Raw genomic sequence first — 21,129 nt, 5'->3', positions numbered from 1 at the left:
GTTTGCTGTTCGAAACTTGCGCTCTACATCGCGATCGCGTCTATATGGAGGAGCACGAAGCGTTTGCGCGGACAACGACAGTTCACTAGGCCTTTGGATAGGATAAAGAACGTAATCCTTCAGAAGCAGTTCACCAGCCGTGTACGGAGCATGTCGTCCACTACTGCGCACTGACTCAGAAGGTTACGGTAGAAGGTATGAAAGTTTTGGTTTTGTTGTATGGTCCGTTTTGTATTCGTTTTTTTGTCATGTCAAGGCTTAAAACATGTTATTGTTCAGATAATTGTAGTGCCCTGTAATTCAGTAATCTTTGGTGTGTCTATGATCTGTTAGATTGTCGATGTGTTCGTTATGTCCGTTTATGTTGATCCTCATTTTAGTACTGCTTTTATTTTTGAAAATTGTCTTTCGTCCACATCCCTAGCACTATCAGCATCGGTCCAAACAGCTCCAAACTATAGAAAAGATTTCATACAATCAATCGAAAAACGTAAAAATCTCTAATTTGTTATAAATAGTTTACGTTAGCCAAAGTCGAAGTAGTCAGTTTTTGTCGATTTCGTCAAATATGCGTCTTAAGTCTTGATCACCCGTTAGTTTCGAATCTATAAGCAAGCATTATTAAATTCTGCACTTTCACACTATTCGTTTCCTAGTTATTTAAAATTGATATTGCAAGAAAACATTATTAGGCATTAGATTTTCGAAACATCATATATAAGAATAATGAAAGTGAAAATTATATCACAAGTTAATCTAATGTCGTGAATTATGAATGAGCAAATTGAATACACGATGCACTACTAATTGTTGCATATTTGAATTGATTGTTAAAATTAACCGAATAGTGGAAAGCCCAAACAACAATTCAAAGTCTGCTGACTCCAAAAAGATTCTAAGATTCGTCACAAAACACAAATCTTGCGTTCGATTTGAATAGGTCGAATCTACATAGGAATCACAGCAAACATACGAGCTATTCAAATCGAACGCCAGAAATGTTTCCATTATGATTCACAACGACTCTCAAAACCCTCCAAGCCTCAACCGACTGGAACTGTTCTCTGGGTATAGAAACTACTAAACCCTAGCAGGTTCCTCCTGTTTATCGAGCATTTCTGATAAATCAGCTATACTCCATCTGTAGCAGCCGGTTCGCAATGAACCGTTGGAGGCGCATTAAAGTGTTAAAGGTGATATTTTCATTACAAGAATTACAATTAACTTCCTTCACTTTAATACCGTCAAACCCTGTGATCTTGGCTAGGGTTTACTAATTTCCAGAAAGTTCTATAAATTTAATAAACTTTTATGTTTCAGGACTTTTTAGAAGGTCCATTTTATATTTTTTCATGAACGCTCACCAACTCCCCGAATATTCTCTGCATTAAAAAATACCTACGTTCCAGAAAATTCCAGAAGATTTGTTTTCTTATTCTTTCTGCTGCTTCTAACGTTTCAGCAGCTTCAAAAAAAGTTCCAGGTATTTAAAGCAGTTTGATGTTCCAGAATATTCTAGAGGATTTTTCTGTTTTTTTTTTAACTTTCAGTAGCTTCCAAAAATATCTCAAAAATTTTATGATTTGGGTTGTTTCAGAACATTCTTGAAAGTTATTTTTATTTTTTTTTGTGGAACGTTCGCAAACTTTCAGACACTTTCAGTAAATTTAAAAAGTTTGCAAAAGGTTCTTTAGCTTGTTCTTTAGACTTGTTTTTGCGACGTCCAGTAGCTTCTCGGAAGTTCTCAGAATCTTAAGAATTTTGATGATCTAGAACATACCCGTAGATTATTATTGTGGTTTTTTTAAACATTCAGTAATCTCCAGAAAGTTCTCGCAGTTTTATGTAATTTGATGTTCCAAAACATCCCAAAAGGTCTATTGGATGTTTATTAACTTCCAGAAAGTTCTCGAAATTAAAGTGTCATAGAAAAGGTGTTAAAGAAAAAGTGTAATAAAACATTCCAGAGGGATCTTCTCCTTTCTATTTTTGAAACGTTTAGTAACTTACAGAAAGTTTTTGGTATTTAAGAAAGTGCGTGATAATCAAGCATATCTCACTTTTGGAACATTCAATAACTTTCAGGAGATTTTTATGTTCCAGAACATTCCAGAAGGATCTTTTTAGTTCTTTTGTAAAAAGTTTAACAACTTAGAAGTGGTCTTAGAGCATCGCCACGGGCGTCTCTATCTGGGTCCCTATCCCTATTTCCGGGCCCTGAATAGAGACCCATGTTCACACCGGTGGTATCTAACGGGAATGAAAAATAAGGACGCGACATGGGATTAGCGATGGGTTTCTACATTTGGGGACCCACTCAAATCTTGCACTGAGTTGCTATTCCGATGGTTTGTGTGACGTCACTTTTTTTATTTATATTTTGCGGTGAAGTGAGCTGAGCAGTGGTATGGAAAATGAACAGCAGTGCACGCTAACGCCGCTCAGCACTAAAGTGCATAATTTCCAGACTACACCAAAAATGTGTAACCCTTGCACATTTACAAAATCAGCTCCAGTGTCCACAAAATCGTTAAATTCGCAAAAAAAATTGTACAGCAATCTAGCTAGGATTACTAGTGACCTTGGAAAACAAAAAAAAAATCAACATTTCACATCTAGACGAGTGTACGAGCTGTTTTTTGAGAATGTGTAACTGTCACTCATTTTTGTGTGGTCTGGAAATTATGCACTTATGAGTAGATCTTACACATTTTAGTGCTGAGCAGTTTTAGCGTGTGGATCAATAAAACATGAGGTGAATATTGATGCACTTTGTCACGTGACTAGATGTTTTCCAGAACCCTATCATAAACAAACAGACCCACACTAATAATTCCCACGTACACCGATTCAACTGTTTATTTAAAAATTTAAGACAATGATTTTTCATAAGGGCCTAACTGACTTGATCGATTTCTCTTCGTCGACTCTCTCTTTCGCTAATAACTTGATCAAAACAAACAAAATCATTATTCTTTTTTCTATAGCAACATGTAGTCGTCTTCTTCGCATTTCAACCAAAAAATCTTTGGAAAACTCAACACACATTCTGTGATAACACAAAGAGCGGATCGATGAAGAGAACTCGAAAGTGTCAGTTAGGCCCAAATGAAAAATCAGTGTCGATTTAATAGTTGGCCAACTGCCCATCTGTGGCGCTCGCAGCGTTTTTGTTCAAGTTTTACATTCGCTCACTCTTGTCACCTAGTTTATAATTGGCCACTCTATTGGCCAAACTCAGTCCTTTTAGATTGGGTGAATATATTTCCGCGACTATGCTTTTGAATAGCAAACGTATCACTTGAAAGAAATTGTTATTAAAATCATCGTCATGTAAACATAATCATCAATGCCAAACACGCTGTTTCACAAAACGCTCAGTAGGTGCCGGTAGTGAGCGAACGTCAAACAGGAGCAAAAATTATGTGAGCGCCGTCTGCGAACAATTTGCAAACTACAGAATATTTGATTTAAATTTAAATAAATAAAACGATAATAAATGACTAGAGGGAGACCGGAGACGTCTGCTTGTCTGTGATAAAATGTTAGAAGTGTTGCGTCTGTTTGTCTGTGACCCTTTATGCCTTTGTGATTTTATGCAGAATTCATCAAAAGCCATAAGGACATATTTAATCTGTTTCAGTTTGTACTACGTCCGATAAAAAGTAAGGACCACTTTTAGCAAGTCCCTAAACCCAAAATAGAAACCACTGGTGGGAAGGTGGGTTGCTATCCTAAAATAGCACCCGGCAAGGAGTGGTATAATAGGGATAGCGATGAGGACTCCAATGGCGGAGCGTTACGGACAGACAGACAGACAACGCTGGGTTTTAATATATATGATAGTTTTACCTAAGCTTTCTGATTAATTTAAAATGTGAATAAACAAAGGATTTCGTAACAAGGATACGATTTCTTTCAAAAACATAAGCCTCGTTTTGGGTATTATAATTTAACTTGTATTTAAATGTACCTGTCTCTTTCTCTCTAATTCACAGAAAGCCTTCATGGCCAACGAAAAAAAAAACTCAAAAAGCAACTGAAAACTAAACTGATAATAAGAGGGTAGAATAGTAATAACATCACATTTCGAAGAAGATCAAAAACCACTCGGCTACGTGCGCACGCGTGTTACGGTTCGTAAAACAGTAGTCAGCAAGAGCAAATGCGGAGAAAAAAAAGTGCGCGCTCAGTTACCGCAAGGGTTCTGGCGGTGCCGGGCGTAGACCGCAAACCGCACATAGTCCCGGATCATCGTCATCTGGTTCCAGTACTGGGTGGTCCAGTTGGCGTGCGACCGATGGTACCGGTTGGTAGCGTTCTTCGATCGTTTGGAAACTTTGCGTTTTCGAGGCGGCTCGGCGGCTTCCGGTTGTGGCTGTTCGGGTTGTGCCTCATCGGGGAGGTTCTGCGTTTCCGATTCCCAGACCCGCTGATCGAAAAAGGAGGAATTAGAAGATTCGCTGTCGTATTGGGACGAGTAGGAGCTGGCATCGTCTGCTTCTTCCGTGGCGGAAACGGTGTCCAGGATGGGTGGAAGTGCCAGGGGGTCAACTTCTGGTTGATCGCCCTGCTGGCTAGCGCCACCGGGGATTACTCCGACGGAGTTGGAGTGAAGTTCCAGAGAGTTGATGTCGTCTTGCTGCTGGAACCGGATTCGCTTCGGGCGATTGTCTTGAGGAATGACGGCTTCCTCCGGTTCGAATACGGATCCATGGTTGGAACCGCAGGTATTGGAGTTCAGATCGAAGGTGGCAGCTTCTTCTTCTTCCTCTTCTACGGAGGGTTGGTGTTGGAGCCGGGAGGGATCCAGAGTGATACCACTTGGGACCACATCCGGTACGGATCCTTTGCGGGAGTTGATGTCCCTATCGCTGACCGGGTCATCGTGCACTTCTAGGCTGCACCCGTCGATGGAGAACTGGAACGGGCGCTGTAGTTGGCCAGCTTCCAGCTCTTTTTGTTCCATAATTTTGGCAAAGAGGGCATCGTTGTTCACTTCCAAGTGGAGACAGTTCTGTTGGGTGGGAATTCCGGGATCGGAATTGTGATCGATTTCTGAGGAGTTGTTGGAGCTGGATGAGCTGACCTGATGGTCTGGCAAGGCGCCTCGAATCTCCTGCACCCGGGAATTCGGGGTGGTGAAATTAGATCCCACTTCCACCTTTTTGGTGGCGTTGGAGCTGAAGGAACTGTCACTGGTGTAGCAAGATTCCGGAGTGGAACAGCTAAGTTCCGATGTTTCCGAGGAGGATTGTTTATCGGACGTTTCCGAGGATTCTGGCGGCTCGCGGTCGACTTTCTCCATGGCAGCGAGAAAGAGTTCATCGACGTTTTCTCCGTTGGAAAGAGGATGCTGGTCAGGTGTGGCATCGTCGACGTCCAGTTTATCCATCGCTTCCAGAAACATTTTATCAAGGGAATCTTTGTTTTCCTGGGTGTTTTGAGCATCCTCTTCAGGGACGTTGCCATTTTCCAGATCCTTGTCCAGTTCCACTTGCTTCATGGCATCCAGGAACTTCTGGTCCACCCTGGACAGAATACTTTCGTCGGAAAGTTGCGATTCGCTGGACTGGGTAATGGATTCCTCCAACTCCAGCTTCTTCATAGCGGCTAGGATCATGTCATCGGCATTGGAACTGGATTCCCCATTTTCTGCGGTCTCCAGCACCTTTTGTAGTTCGTTATCTCCGAATTGAAGCTTATTTTCAGAGGCCAGCTCTAATTGGTTAGCGCTCTGCTCATCTTCGGCGTCGACCTTTCCTATGGCCGCAAGGAACATGTCGTCGACGTCTTTGGCGTAATCTACGTCACCTTCAGGGACATCAAGTGGAATAATCCTCTCTACCACTTCCTCCTGTTCTTCTTCATTATCCGTTACTTCCGCTTGTGGATTATCCTTGGACAATTCCTCGATCGAATCCACTTCCACAGCGGAGTTAACCTTCCGGACCGGATCTTCGAGACTGTCGTTCAAAACCGATTCGCGCGATTTTACTCCGAGTTCCGTTTTGGAATCCACTTCCTCGATGGTTTCTAAGAATGATCGATCCGCTCCCTGATCGCGAATTTCCTGTTCCAACTTAGAGGCATACAGTTTCGCATATTTGTCCCCGTATTCTTCAAAGTTCCAAATTTCCTCCAGCTTCTCCTCCGGAAGGCGATACACAAACATATCGTTTCCACCAATGTCCTGTAGGATCTTCCGGAAGCGCTCCATCTCCTTGCTCGAGGAAACCAGTGTGATGGCGATGGCCTGGGTCCCGAATCGCCCTGCACGACCAATCCGATGCAAATAGACAGAATTGTCTCTTGGAACGTCCACGTTGATTACCAGATTCACATTCTCGGCGTCAATTCCGCGGGAAATGACATCCGTCGCTGTCAGTACGCGGCAACGGAATTCCTTCAGATTTTCCACTGTCTTCAATCGAACACGCTGCTCTTGGCCTCCCCGGATGACCTGCGTAGGCCACCCGGCACGACCCAGGTAGCTACAATAGGTGTCTGCCTTTGTCTGGGTATTGGCAAACACCAGGCACTGCCCGTAGGGCACCTTCTTCAATATGCGGTTAAGCTCGGCAATTTTAGCCATCATTTCCTTTATGTTGTCCTTCACTTCAGGCAGTTCCTGGACAAACTGCCGTATGCCATGCAACACCGGAACCTCCTTTTTCGGCGTTACTCCGATGAATTTATCATTCAAGTACTTCAACAGCTCGCGATCTCTGTTGTTGTAATAAGTCGCACTGCAGACCACCGTTTGCCGCTTGGTTGGCAACATTTTGACAATCTGATCCACTTCCGGTTTGAGCGATCCGGAAATCAAAGAATCCGCCTCATCCAGCACCAGTATTTTGACCTGACTTGTGTTCAGCACATTGCTCTTGATCAAGTGATTAATCCTCCCCGGAGTTCCGACCACGGCCGAGCAATTCTGCAAATTCTTCCGATCCTGACTGATTTCCAACCCGCCGATGAAACTCTTCGCCCGGAAGTTCGGAACCGAATAACCGATCCGGTTCAGCACATCCTCGATCTGCACGGCAATCTCCCGCGTCGGAACCACCGTCAGCGACTGCGGAAACATAACGTCGGGATTGTGGCTCTCCGTAATCAATACACCAAACACCAGCGTTTTGCCGGTGCCGGATTTTGCCTGAACCAACAAATCTGCAACACATAAAAACAACAATAAAACAAGATCCCCGCACAGAAAACACCAATTCCATACCTAGTCCCAGCTTGGCGAGCGGGATGGCACGTGCCTGGATGGGCGACGGGTGGGTGAAGTTGTTTCGCGTCAGTCCCCGCAGCACCGCTTCCGAGAGGAACATCTTCGAGAACTGAAGCGACGGATCGAATTCGACGTCGGCAGTGCGGGGCCGCTCGTCGTTTGTGTCGTGACCGGCCATCTCCTCTGCTGTATTGGAAAATGCACGATTTTCACAATTTTCTCCAACTCTGTTGCACTTTTTTCCTACGCTTTTGCTTTTCTCGATGATGGATCAAAACGGTTTTGCGTCTGTTTCCACACTTTCATTCGACTGGAATGTGCACCGTGCATGCGATGCGAGCCGAAAAGAGAGAAGTGCTGAGTGCGTTTCATTTCGAGTGGTGCTTGTTTTCGGACAGGCGAAAGAAAGTATCGATTGTTTTGACTGATAATTGAGGGGTAGGAAAGAAAAAAACACGCAACGATAAAAACCACCAGGGGCTAGGACGCCATCTTTAAGAATCCAACATGTTGTATGTAAACATTTGTGTATCCACAAAGGATTCCATTGTGGATACACGATAGATGTTGGCTCCTGTCAGATGCATTAGGTAGGATTAGGGCTGCCACATACGTGATAAAAACTTATGGAGTTCCCGCATAGTAAAATACAGTTGGCCATAGTGGTTTCGCAGCTCGGCGTCACGAACACTAATGCAAATCTACTGGTTGAAAATATGCCCATTTGATTTTGCCGGGAACAGCTGATTTTTGTTTACTATTTTCAACCAGTAACTCAGGTAGTGTTCGTGTAATGCAACGTGTACGTACACGCTACACTACTAAAAGCAGAAACCACTATGCCTTCCAAACAGTAAATTCCTTCTAACTGGTAATGTTACTCTATGTCAAATAGGAGAGTTCATGTTGAAACCGAGGTTGAAACATATGAATCCGAAAATTTCGTACCATAAATACTAATTTGAATCAAGTAGGGAATCGCGCTACTTGGGCGGTGGCTTCTATATTCGTCTGTTTTCCACTATAACTCAGTCAATCTTGAACCAATTGACACAATTCTTGGAATGCGGTGAGATAGGTATAGTATCTACCCGTGTACAAAATTTCAAGTCAATCGGTTCAAAATTGACCGAGTTACAGTGGAAAACAGACGAAAATAACAGACGAAGAAAACCACCGCCCAAGTAGCGCGATACCCTATATCAAATAGTAACAGTATGGCATAGAGCTTGTTGACGTTTATTCTCTTTCAAACATGCAGGCGGAATAGGATTTGTTGTCATCAGGAAAGGTTTCCCGATGAAAACAAATCCTCCCGCCTGCAAGCTTGAAAGAGAGAGATGAATAAACGTCAGCAAGCTCTATAGTATACATGCACTGTTAAATAATATGGGGATAGAAGTCGCTCTAAATTGTAGCAACATAAACTCACCTTATAACATATGGTTAGCTTTCATATTTGAGAAACGCACTCACACCTGTGTGTTTCACTGTGCACAACATTTGCTTAACAGTTTGGCAAATTGTAGCGCTCATTAGTAGTAGTGAGCGGCATAATTGACAACAAACCGCACTTCTTTTTTATCGAGCAGCAGCAGACGACCAATTTAATGTAAAATAATTTCTACAAAATCCGGCCTAATCAGCTCCAAATTAGGAATCTTCGTGAAAGCGCAGAGAGGATTTGCCGGAGCGAAAACCTGGATCACAAGGTAAGTTAGTTTTTGAACTGTTGATGATCGTCTAATTGAAATACTCTGTTACTCCGTTGCAGCTTACATCCTCGAAGGAAAATGCCACACATCGGCTGGAGGAACTCAGAATGTGCTGCAGACGTACCAGCAGGATACACGGCGATTAGAAATCCGCTCACAACGCAGGAAGTTTTAATCGCCGCTACCGGGTGTACGATAGGTAACCTCGCGAGTGGAGGAATTTCAGCAGCCCTCGAAATGGCCCGAGATGCTTCTCCTTCAATGCAGATTACGCTGCTCGATATGATGCGAGGAGGTCTTGCGAGAAAGGTAAACCATCTTTTTCATCCACAAATATAATGATAAATATTAGTTGAATAAAAACATATCCGGTGAACGCACAACCGCCCTTTTATTTTTTAACGGTTCAAATGCACAAGACCCAAAGTCCAAATAAAGTCGTAGCACTCGGGCTCAGACTGGGTACCAACTCTAGTACTTCATTTGGTCCCCGGTACCCAAATTTGACATTTGACTGAATACCTCATTTTATATTAACATTGTTTAAGTATGCTATGACAATGAACCGAGCCCAACACTGAATCCAATGTCAAATTTCAAATTCGTGTGTTGTCACACCGTTGTGTGTTGTTCTTTGTTAGTTTTGTCCACAACCAGAGGGAGGGCTCCATCCACGCAAGCTTTTTGGTGTGGGGGTCAGTAAAAATACTATTTTTTTTACTGAAACATAAATTTTGACCATTTTGACTTAGAAAAGTACGGCCAAAGATCCGGCTGGTCACAGCACAGCCACGGCCGCTTTCGAAGTGGATAGTCATGACCATAATGTGTCTCTCGTGTCCCAGAGCGTAAAACAGGGGGAATTTTTTTGGTGGAGTTTTCCTAAATTACCAGGAGTATTTAATTAACGTAATGGACGATTTATTGTGCGGAAAGAAGAAAATGTGAGTTATTCAGAGATGCGGCCGCGGTCGTCAGGCCAGAGAGTTGCTGTAGCAAAATTGAGGAGTGATCGGTATGGGCAATGACCATAGCGCATTCGTACATCGACCAGAATTGCTGGGTCGCGGCCAAAAATCGAAACAACAGCTATCGATGCATCGAGGAGCGACGGTCACCGGCCATAGATGATAGGAAAGCGGCCGGAAAGGCCGGCAACTGTAGTTAATCCGGAGGCGGTTGGAATGGCCGGCAACTATAAAGCATTCGTACTTGGCCAATTTGCGTTCAGAAAACCGCATGGCTGACGACTGTGAATAATCAGGAACCGTTTCCGTTTCCTAAAATAAAATAAAAATAAATGTTTAAATGTTGGAAGAAAATGGTCATTTAATACGCTACCCACCAGAGTCTGAATTTTTCGTGTTTATATTTGTATAAACAAGAGATTGTTACCCAAAGCAACATTAGCGGAGTACAAGGTAACATTATACTAAGGTATTATATCTTTTTGATCTAGTACTTCATGAACCCCGAAATTTCACACTAATGTATGGGAGTTCGACGACTTAATTTGGACTTTGCAAGACCCATATATCAAAAGCTTAAAAAACCATGGAAAACCATAAATCAATAATAACACATACAGTGTTCGTTTTTCTCCCAGATTTATTGTTAAACTGCTCTCTAACCATTTTCTATACAGTGAATTGTCTGAAAAACTGGACAATATATTGACCGTATTCTTTACTGTATTGCGAAAAATTTGTTCGAGAAAACGAGCGATTTTTTATGGTAACCAATCTTAACCGCCTATTCCACATACTGTAAATTGGCAGATAACCATTTGTCAAACTGGCAAATATGTACCTGGAATGGTTAGCTTACTGTTATCTACAATAGTATGAGAAATGGTTAAATGACAATTGCTAATGGTCATCTACAGTATGAGAAACGTTGCATTTACAGTTTGTGATTATGCGGGATTATTTAATATATCTGGCGTTCTATTTGAATAGGTCGAATCTACATAGGGATCACAGCAAACTTAGGACCTATTCAAATCGAACGCCTGATATATTTGATTATTGTCATTTGCAATGGATCATGCAATGCCGAGTGCAATGCAATGGATCATTGCAATGAAGAAAACTATTTTAGCATTCGTCGTGTCGCCAAAGTCCAAATAAAGTCGTTCAACTCCCATACATTGGTGTGAAATTTCGAGGTTCATGAAGTACTAGACCAAAAAAATATAATACCTGCGTATAATGATACCTTGCGCGCTTCTGCAAATTGAATATCTAGTACTCCACTAATGTTGCTATGAGTAACTACTGTTCAAACAAATATAAACAAGAAAAAATCAATCTCCGGTGGGTAACGTTTTGAATGATAGTTTTCTGCAATCAATTTAACATTTACCTATTTTATTTTAGGAAAAGGAAGTATTTAACTGTTAGAAAATTGGAAGCATCCTTCATCAGCCTTCGTTGTGCAACTTTGGTAACGAGTCCTCGTCGTCGTCAATTATGAGAGCGTCCCTTGGAGTGTCCTTAATCGAAAATCCAATTCCAACTCCCAGGCCAAAAAGTGTAACGAACCCAATGAGACCCCCACCGACTTACCACCCCGTCGCCCCGTTTACCAGCCTGACGATGTCACCGTTCCTATCTCCAACGTCGCTATTCCTATTCCCCCCCATCGTCCGGACGGGGCCCCGTTCTTGCTTGATCCAAGCGTTACCGGCCGGCCAAACACTCTACATAATAGTGTAGAATTAGTTTTAAAAGTTAAAATATACATTAATATAATTTAGAAAAAAAAACTACACGAACACACCCTAGGTATGTTTGTTAATAAATGAATGAGAAAAAGTAATCCCACGCGTTTGAATTTATGATTCGTGGACGAAAACCGTATTGGGAGCTGGACCTCTAGAGCTGATCCTCTGAAGCTCAAACTAGTTGTCCCTTGTAAAGAGCTCAGATTATACCTAGCATGAGAGTCTTTAGAGAGTTGAGACAACGCAAGAGTTTGACATGTTGCATTCAGTGTTGATATCTACGTTGGTTGTCATAGGTTACTAAAGAACAAGTTCAATAAAAATGAGGTATACAGTCAAATGTCAAACTTGGGTACCGGGGACCAAATGCAGTACTAGAATTGGTACCCAGTCTGAGCCCGAGTGCTACGACTTTATTTGGACTTTGGTGTCGCCGTTAGTACACAGGGTCAAATATTTAACAAGGAAAGAACTCAAGAAATAACATCAGTTTGACACTGATGAAAATTCGATCAAGTCAAACAAGATATTGGAGCATTTTGGTATTTGGAAAGTGAGAATACAGTCATGACTCGCTGGTTGGGGGCTTAATAGTTGGGTGGCTTTTTAGTTGGGGCCCCGTTAGTTGAGCTGTCAGCCAACTAAAAAGTACCTGGATGTCATAATTCAATGTCAAACTGAAAATGACAACCAATCTGTAATTCCGAGGGGCGAGCTAATGAGTTTTTGGTTACTTAAACTTTACTGATAATCGAGAAGAAATTCTATTTCATATTTCTTAAAAATAAAAAAATATGTACAATTACTTCGAAACAAATGCAAAACATCGGCAATCTTTATTTTGTCAATCATTGAAAGTGTTTTGTGCTTGCTTTTGGTCCGGGTGGTTTCATAAACATCTATATTTTCACTTCACCGACTGAAAATGGGTGAAAATAATTATTTCTCGCATTGGCCATATATTTATCTTGCAAAACGTATCAATTTTGCTCTAAATGTAAAACAAATTGAAACATTTTCCTTTTTGCTTCCAACCTAAACATGATTTAAAAAAAAACAATGCGCACACCCCTTGTGCTACTGTCACTTCACCCAACTAGCGAATCGAATTCGTTGGTTGGGTGGAGGTTGTGGCTCAACGAGCGGGTTCCGACTGTATTTCATGATGGCCCAGGGGGAATGACACTTCCTTTGCTAACCGGAAAAATCCGCATTTTATCCGTTGCTAACCGTACAGGTAAATGCGGATTTCCCGGTTAGAAAAGGATATGTCATTCCCCCTGTATATTTCACACTAACACAGCAAACAATCTGTCAACAATAACAAAATACACATGCATTTGCAGCGAAATGCTCTATTTGCATGACAACAAGAGTGGATTAATCCACTCCCACAGCTAACAGATGACCGCCGTCAAATATCAGGATTGCCAACTGTCCGGCGATTGCTGTTAGATCTCTTTGCCGCCGAATCTGGCGCTGGGTCTTCAGCACGGAAACCCAAATGTGGGAAGAAAATTTTGGGGTTTGCGCGCAATATCGTACATGGACGTAAAATGAAAACGGTTTTTTTTCTGGGAAGCTGTCCAAACCGAGAACCAGACTATACAAAGAAACGATGGACGATGCCTCAGGTCTACTCTTCAACATCGTTCAGGAAGGTTCGTATGGCTCATACAAACTAGGTCCTAGCCATTGGAGGAATTCGCTAGTTCGAAAATGCGACGGAGCTTTTTGGCGACACCCGCTAGGGACGATCTTCGGCGATGTGTAGGAGATTGGTGTATGGTGGAGAACGATTAACCAACATACAAAAGGTGACCAAAGCCGGAAAGATACGGTGAGCAAGGGCATGTTGTAGAAGCAGTGGTTAACAACTCTGAAAAGTTGGCGTTTGCGACTGATCTGGTTAACACAAGAAGGCGTGGAGTGCAGAAAGAACGATGACGGATGGACAGGGGGAGCGTGACCTGGCGAGCATTGAGCGTGACCCGAATATAGAGTGCGGCAGCCACAAACCGAGAATTGTGGCATACTGTTGTTGATTATGTTTTATCTTGAATGTGATTTCGACTGAATAATTGTGTGATTCATTTCATTTGTGCAACCTATATTCAATTAGCATAAAGCACATATTTCAGAAATTTATACATAATTTATGACATAATACGGTATTACCTACACATAATTTTTAGCTTCAAAGTTTCATATTTTAAATCGATATATATTGTTTAATTCGAAGTTCATTTTTTCAATTTTCCTGAATAACAACTGGACCAATATCTATCATGTCTTGCTCTTGTTTGACCTCTGGAATTTGTGATTCCAACACATTTTGCCTTTCTAATAAATTGGAAGCGCCACTCATTTCCATTTCATCGGTCAATATTTCTTTCTCTGCATGCAAATCATTAACGAGTTTTTTGGGACGACCTCTCTTTCTTAGTGGTTTTACTAAGCTACCATCATCTTCACTCAAATCTTTCGGCGTTTTAGTATTGGTTTTTTTCGCAGGACGTCCTCTGTTTTTAATCTGTGAATCTACTTCATTGTTGCACTCGCTTTCATTCGTATGGACAATTAAACCAGAATCATTCAGTTCCTTACGTGCCCTCCGTTTGCGCTTAAGTGGTTTTATAAATTCTTTCAAGTGCCGCTCGGGATTACGATGACATTTGCTATGATTAGCTAGACTTTGCAGGTGCGAGAAGGCTTTTTCACAGAATGCACACTTGAAAGGAAGTTCGTTCGCATGGGCGGATTCGCGATGCAATCGCAGCTCATCCGGCAACTCAAACATCAGAGGACAATGCAAACAGTAATAGCGATTGTCACGCATATGCATCACTTCTATGTGTCGTTTCATGTTTGAGTCTTGGGAGAAGGTCTTCAAGCAGATTTCGCATCTAAAAGAAAGAAAAATATTAGACTAACATGAAAAATGAACGATTTTAAAGTTTTCTCATACCTAGAATGTTCTTCGATCCGGTGTGATCGTATGTGCTTCCGTAGACGAGGAATTGTATAGAATTTCTTAGGACAATGTAGACACTGGAAATTACGCTCTCCGTGCGTAAGACAATGGCTATCATACTTTGTTTTCGAATTGAACACAACATTACAAAGTACGCAAGTAAACGATTTCTCAACTGTTTCCTGAGGGTGTGCTGTTTTCATGTGGGCACGTTTCTCATCAATTTGAGCAAACTCCTCTTGGCATATTGAACAGGAAAACCGTTTCATGGTGTGAACCAACATATGACCTACGAGTTAAATAAGTTGTTTACTGAGAGCAAAAGAAATGAATATAGAACATATTACCTTGCAGATCTTTTTTCTGGGGATACGTTTTATCGCACACTTCACATTTAAATGGGCGATCTTTCAAATGAACTCTTCTTTTATGCTTAGCTAGATTCCCACTTTCGGAGAATGTTTTATCTGGGAATAAGAAACTATTGAAAACGAGGAGTTGTAAAATATTTAAAACTTACCGCAGATGTCACATTGGAATTTCTTCTCATCGGAATGTGTCCGCATATGCCGTAAGAGCCTCCAGTGTTCAATAAAAGTTTTGCTGCAAATTTCACATTTGGGCATAGTTGAATCACTGTGCTTTTCCATTTTATGTTTTGTTAAATCCCATGGCTGAAAATAAAATTATTTTTAAACGATAGTTCATTTGGCAAATATTTATCTACTCGACATAACCAACCTTGTAGAATCGCTCAGTGCATAAATCGCAGTCCAAAGGATTACTATGAGTTGTTTGGTGTTGAAAGTAATCGGCAGTTTTTCTAAAACGTTTGCCACAAGCCTTACACTCATGATGAAGTTCTTTTTTGATCGAATCTAACGTAACAATAGGATTCTTTTTGCCACGAGGCATGCTTTGGCACAAAGGATCCGGTACGTTGCGCAACGAATCCAAGAGCGCTGCTCCGATGAATGCATCGTCATACGATACACTGGCTACGCTCTCTGCATCTGGTTCTTGTTTCACTACAAGTTGATCAGGTGTTGAATCACACAAGCTTGGGTTCACGATAGGCTGATCCATATCTGCACTAAATGTATTGAAATATAACGTAATAATTAATTGAAGTGACGTAAACATCGCAAGCTGGATAACATTATGGGATATAGACTGCTGTGTGGCTTTGGCTAACATATGCAGGAAAACAAAACCAAGGTGCTGGACAACCAAGGAGCTTTTCGCAATGAGAATTCCTTAGACTTCCGTGGACATAGAGTATCTTCGTGCCTGCCACGAATAAACATGCAAAATTTGGCGTTCGATCTGAATAGGTTGAATCTGCATAGGAATCACAGCAAACTTGCGATCTATTTAAATCGAACGCCGGAAATGCTTATTGGCCAGATCTAGAGCCGGCCTTCTGGAGGTCCGCTTAAGGAAAAGCGGATTCAAACTGAAAATTCCTCATTGTTGAAGTATGCCATTTGATGCTATTTTTATGGTGGAAAATAATAGGGTAAATCGCTAATTAAGATTTTTAATTTAGATTAATGTAATTTAATTTTTGATTTTAGGCGAAGGAGCACCTTTTTCTAAGCCACTGATTTTTTCAGATTTCTAGAACTTTATTTTCATACCTAAAATCAATTACAAAGAGATTTTAAGAAATCACCTTTTGACAGCTGGGCAACTACTACTTGACAGCTGTCCGCCCATACGAAATGCGACAAGAGGTGATTCGACAAATCGCTCCCATACAAACTTCAAACTGATTTTTAAATAGCTTTTCGGGCACCAAAATTTATGAAAATTTGGATTCCGGCTCAGCTTGGCATGCAGATTCAGAATATGCAATATCTCAACATCGCTTAAGAAGCCAATTGGGTTGTTTAGTGAATAAAATATTGCTATTTTCTATAGCCTAAAGTGCCCCGCACAATGCATACGTTTGCGTGTGTGTGACAGTAGTTTGGCACATTTCCCATGGGAAAACTGTCAAAAAACGCAAACCTCGACGGAACGGACGCTATGTGTTTCAGGCTCGAAAGAGCTCATTTTTCTAAGTATAATGTGATTTTATTGGATTCCAATACCTTTGTTTTGATGGTTAAATTAACAAAACAGTTCAGTTCAGTGGATAGAATGACAGTTCATAAAAGTTCGATAAAATGACAGTTCGACCCGAACAAAAAAAAAATCCCTATACAAACTTCATTGCATTTTAAAAATAGTTCCCAGACTCCAAAAATTATGAAATTTTGGATTTCGATTAATTTTTGGGCGGAAAATCTGATTATAAAATAATTTGTATACCCTTAAAGAACCCAATTGTTGCACACTCCATGCTATTTTATGAGGTGTGCAACAATTGGCGAGTTTTTAAGGTGTGCAATAATAGATTACCCGCAGGGAGTGCGTTCAATGCTGGTCCGCAGGAGTAAAATCATTTTATTTTGTATGGCGAAAAGCATCTAAACTCGAATTTCTCGAAATGAAAAGCTTTTACCGAAAAATTTTTGGGAGGCACCCAACCGGTCATCATTGTGCACAACCGCTACCAAATATTTTTTCGATTAATGTGTTCCACTTCGAGAAATACGCTTTTAGATGCTATTCGCCATACAATATTTTTGCGATTTACTTTTAGCGATTTTTCGCGCATAGAAGCTAGCGCCACATTGGTCGATGCGGAGAGTACACTGAGAAAAAAATTATAGTAAAACTAACTATTCATCCATTCTTAATTTTACCATGCCTAAAAATAGTAACATTGAGCATGTTATCAATGGTGACTACTATGTTTTCCTCGTAGTTACCATGTTTTGACAGCCAAGCGAATAGTAGCAAATACCATCAAATATGGTTATCTTAATTACGCTATTCGTGATTGTCTGAACCATGTTCATATTTGCCTACTACTATTTTTATGTTTAACTATACTATATGCATAAGCTCTTTTTTTTTTCAGAAAATTCGGCAAACATCGCCATTTTGCGATAAAGTGTTTGCCACGTTTCCTTGTTCATAAAATATTATTTGTTATGGAGAATTGATTTTTGTTTTATAAAAATGGTGGTAAGTTTTTAACAGACTTTTTTTTAATATTCTTTAAACCAACAATGTCAATCTATCTTGACCCGCAGTAATTCAACCAATTTTCTTCTGCCGGAAGAAAATCCCAAGGAAAATCCGACACCATTCTCACCACCTCTGTTTTTCCAAGGCGAATATCGATGGGAAGTTCCGGAAGTTGGCAAGTTTCAAGGAAAGAATGTCAAGAAAGAGCAGAGAAAGAGGGGAAAAGTAAGTTATGAATGTATTCTAAAAATTCTTTCTCATCCAACATATTTTCATCATTCTCAGGCGAGTTTACAGGTTACAAAGCCACTTGATACCGATGGAGCTTCCAGATTAAAGAGCAACCCGAGTCACCTACAAAAATGAATACATTGCAGCAGAAATCCCCCCTCCGCGGACGAATCCATCCGAAGAAGGACATCGGAGCTTTTTCCTAATTCCGTCTCCTTTAATTCCTTCGCCGTTGTTTAATCAGGATACGCCTGTAACCTCCAAACCGAACCGATGCTCTCACAACAACTTCGTCCGGAACCACACCCAGCCGCGTTCAGCAGCTTCCCGGACGTCACATCATAGCGGGACCCAAGGAACTTCAATCATGCCGCTCCGAAAAAACGAATATTCGCAAGAAAGGGACCAAACAGGATGCTTGACTCCCACGAAGGACATTCATCTTATAGGAATATACTTATGTATCATTAATTATGTAATTATACTTTATACAATGCAATACCCAACTAACATTTATTGTGAATGTAAACGTCAACAAAGCGTCCTCAATACGGCTTGATGCTGAGTTACTGTGTTGTACATATGGACGGAAGCTTCTATGCAAGCCCTATACCAATGAATCTGGCGAACTTAATCAGCTTGTACATGCTGTGCGATCAGCTTCTATGCCACCTAGTCATAGCGCTTTTCTCGGCTCCTATGTAACCACTAACTGAATAACATCTTGAGAAGGCGCTTTTTCAGCCTTTTCGCAGTTGTTAAATAACAGTTATACGGCATCCCCAAATTAAACGATTAAATATAATTAGATTATGGATACCGTGACGCAATACTGGAACTGGAATTATCACTTTTAAAATTGAATAATTAAAGTACTTGCCGCTACTTGGAATCGAACTCCCGATCTCCGTATCCACTGGTCCCGATGATGTCCTCGCTGCCACACTGCTATATATAAATAACATAGAAAATAGCCCGTTTTGTTTTACTCCAGACAAGGCTTCATAATTGTGCCACAAGAAACCTTACCCAACTTCATCTTGCTGCAAAAGCTTGTGAAACGTCAAACGCAATGATGTTTACATTGAACAAGCTGTGTGGTTGCGCCAACAGATTCTTCTTCACAGCTTCTAGCTGAAAGAGTGTTCTTTAAACGGCTACGAAGCGCTGCTGTTTTGTGTTTGGGCAACATTACAAAACGTACTGTATAAAAACAGCTGTTGTAGTGGCTGGGACTCTTACTCGATTTGCACATCTTCTGGCAAATCTTCCGGCATTGAATTGAAGTGCAATAAAAGCATATTTGGGTTTCACAGCACATACGTGGATAGCTGTAAAGAATTTGTGTAGTAGCTATATATCCCGCTTAAAGTTTGTTTTGACAATAATGTTTATATCCGACAAGCCGTGTTGGTAAACCAACAGGTTCTTTAATACAGCTTCTAGCCGTAATGAAATCGCATAACGGCCTTTAAAGCGCTGCTGGTTTGGGGATTTGTCAGTATAACGAATTGTACTGTATAGTAGCAGCTGTTTTGTTAGTGGGGACTCCTATTCGATGTGTTCAAGTTTTCAAATCTTCCGGGAAATCTCCCGGAGTTGGAATAGAGTGGAGTAAAGGCAGCCCCAGTGACAAGCAATGGATTTCTGAAAACCGAGTTTGGTAGCTGTATGGTGCTTGTTTTGCAGTCGTGTATTAGCTTATGATATATATTTGACTAGCTTTCCTTTTATTCAGCGTTGACTGCTTTTACTCGATGGTTACACAACAGAAAGCAAATGACTGAAGCTTATAGCGCTGAAAATGTTAGTTGGGTAAATTTTATCGATTTTACTTTTTTTTTTGCAATTTTCTGCAATGTAAACAACGACACAACCATGCAACCTCTGGCATAGTAATCAAAACCCTAATACGATGGTTAAAATTACTATGTTGTTCACCACGCACATAGTAAGCTGAACCATGAAGTGAGGTTCAAAGCTACCATGGAATGTGAGTAAAACACGACATGGTAAATTGAAACCTGCACATGGTAGTTTCAAGAATAAATCATGGTCTACCAAAATCAAGTGGTAAAAGTGTTTTGATTTGACCCTCGATTTGGTCAGCGTTACTATGTCAGTTTTTTCAGTGTAGGAAAACAGCCAAAGCATTTAATTCATTGACGATTTACTCTATAACAAAATTTGGTAGAGTAAAATATCTGAAATTTTGTTTTCCTTTTCAATAATTTTGTAAAGAAACGTATTTTTTTTCTTATTATTATTGCTTTTTTTGCACCGTATTCGACCACCTGCAGAAATTTTTTGTCACACCACAATATGTTCCCACCAGTTTTAGCATACATTGGTTCGTTTCGCTGCAGGAAATTTTAAGCGTCGGTTACACTTTTTGGGTGGTGCATGGAATAATCGGTTTGTTTACTTGACACTTTCTTTGGTGTTTGACGTGTGAACAAATATTGTAGGGAAGATTCATTTATTACGTCCATCGTTTTTCGGGATTTCCAGACCCCCCCTCCCCCCTCTGTCACGCTATTTTCCTATACATAATACACGTACTGTCACATTTTCTTAGACCCCCCTCCCCCCAAAATGTTGGACGTAATTTTTGAACGTTCCCTTAGACGATTGAACATTTGCACGGTAATCTATAAAGCAAAGCAAGATGCAATAACAAGATTAATTTTCAACCAACCTGTTCGTTCGTACATAAGGCAATCTAGCGTGCATCACCCTTCTCTCTCAAGCAGTCACAGAGGATAGCAATTTTTTGTTTAATATTTTCATCTCGATTTTCATAGGGAAACCTATCCTCCTCGGGAGCGAAACAGAGAAAGGTGATCAAACGTCAGATAGCCTTATAGGCCATTTTCACATGTGCGTCGATAAACTATTTGCGATTCCTACCCCTCTTATTGTTGATATTTTAACTTTGCATTAAAATCATTTGAATAACAGTCTAATTCAAGAATTAACATCACAATTTTATAAAACTTACCGTTGTGGAACGTTTGGCACTACTTTTTACTCAATCAAACTTTATTTTCACATCAAATTTCAACAAAAACTTCCACCAAACCCCTGAAGAAATCACCATAAACTTTTACGAAACGTCAACCCTTGATTTGTGACAGAAGTCGGCGTCTCGCAGCTCTCGGATGGT

At 40.8% G+C, this 21,129-nt stretch overlaps 1 protein-coding gene and 2 long non-coding RNA genes across 3 annotated transcripts; 2 read left to right on the top strand and 1 right to left on the bottom strand.

Annotated features, from left to right (window-relative positions):
- Positions 1 to 3,936: 3,936 nt before the first annotated feature.
- Positions 3,937 to 21,099, bottom strand: LOC115265331 (probable ATP-dependent RNA helicase DDX20). The gene is made up of 3 exons (XM_029869917.2): positions 20,965 to 21,099; positions 7,235 to 7,547; positions 3,937 to 7,173 (listed from the first exon to the last, which is right to left on the bottom strand). Exons 2-3 carry the CDS (start codon positions 7,413 to 7,415, stop codon positions 4,190 to 4,192), a joined length of 3,165 nt encoding a protein of 1,054 aa, XP_029725777.1. The 5' UTR covers positions 7,416 to 7,547; positions 20,965 to 21,099; the 3' UTR covers positions 3,937 to 4,189.
- On the top strand, positions 8,215 to 12,971 carry LOC115265332 (uncharacterized). The gene is made up of 3 exons (XR_003896590.2): positions 8,215 to 8,949; positions 9,012 to 11,267; positions 11,331 to 12,971. It is a non-coding gene; the product is annotated as an uncharacterized LOC115265332 (long non-coding RNA).
- Positions 15,758 to 19,754, top strand: LOC134288559 (uncharacterized). Its single transcript, XR_009998017.1, has 2 exons — positions 15,758 to 17,729; positions 17,798 to 19,754. It is a non-coding gene; the product is annotated as an uncharacterized LOC134288559 (long non-coding RNA).
- Positions 21,100 to 21,129: the final 30 nt, after the last annotated feature.

The sequence above is a fragment of the Aedes albopictus genome, chromosome 2, assembly GCF_035046485.1.
Source record: "Aedes albopictus strain Foshan chromosome 2, AalbF5, whole genome shotgun sequence".
In the NCBI taxonomy this organism is placed as follows: Eukaryota; Metazoa; Arthropoda; class Insecta; order Diptera; family Culicidae; genus Aedes; species Aedes albopictus.
The sequence above is the reverse complement of the archived record's forward strand: the minus strand, read 5'-3'. Positions and strand labels throughout refer to the sequence as shown.

Excerpts from the sequence above, each read along its gene's own strand:
- LOC115265331 (XM_029869917.2), bottom strand. The coding sequence starts at position 7,415 with ATGGCCGGTCACGACACAAACGACGAGCGGCCCCGCACTGCCGACGTC. Across the intron at positions 7,174-7,234 it reads GCTCGCCAAGCTGGGACTAG|ATTTGTTGGTTCAGGCAAAA; the intron begins GTATGGAATTGG and ends TATGTGTTGCAG.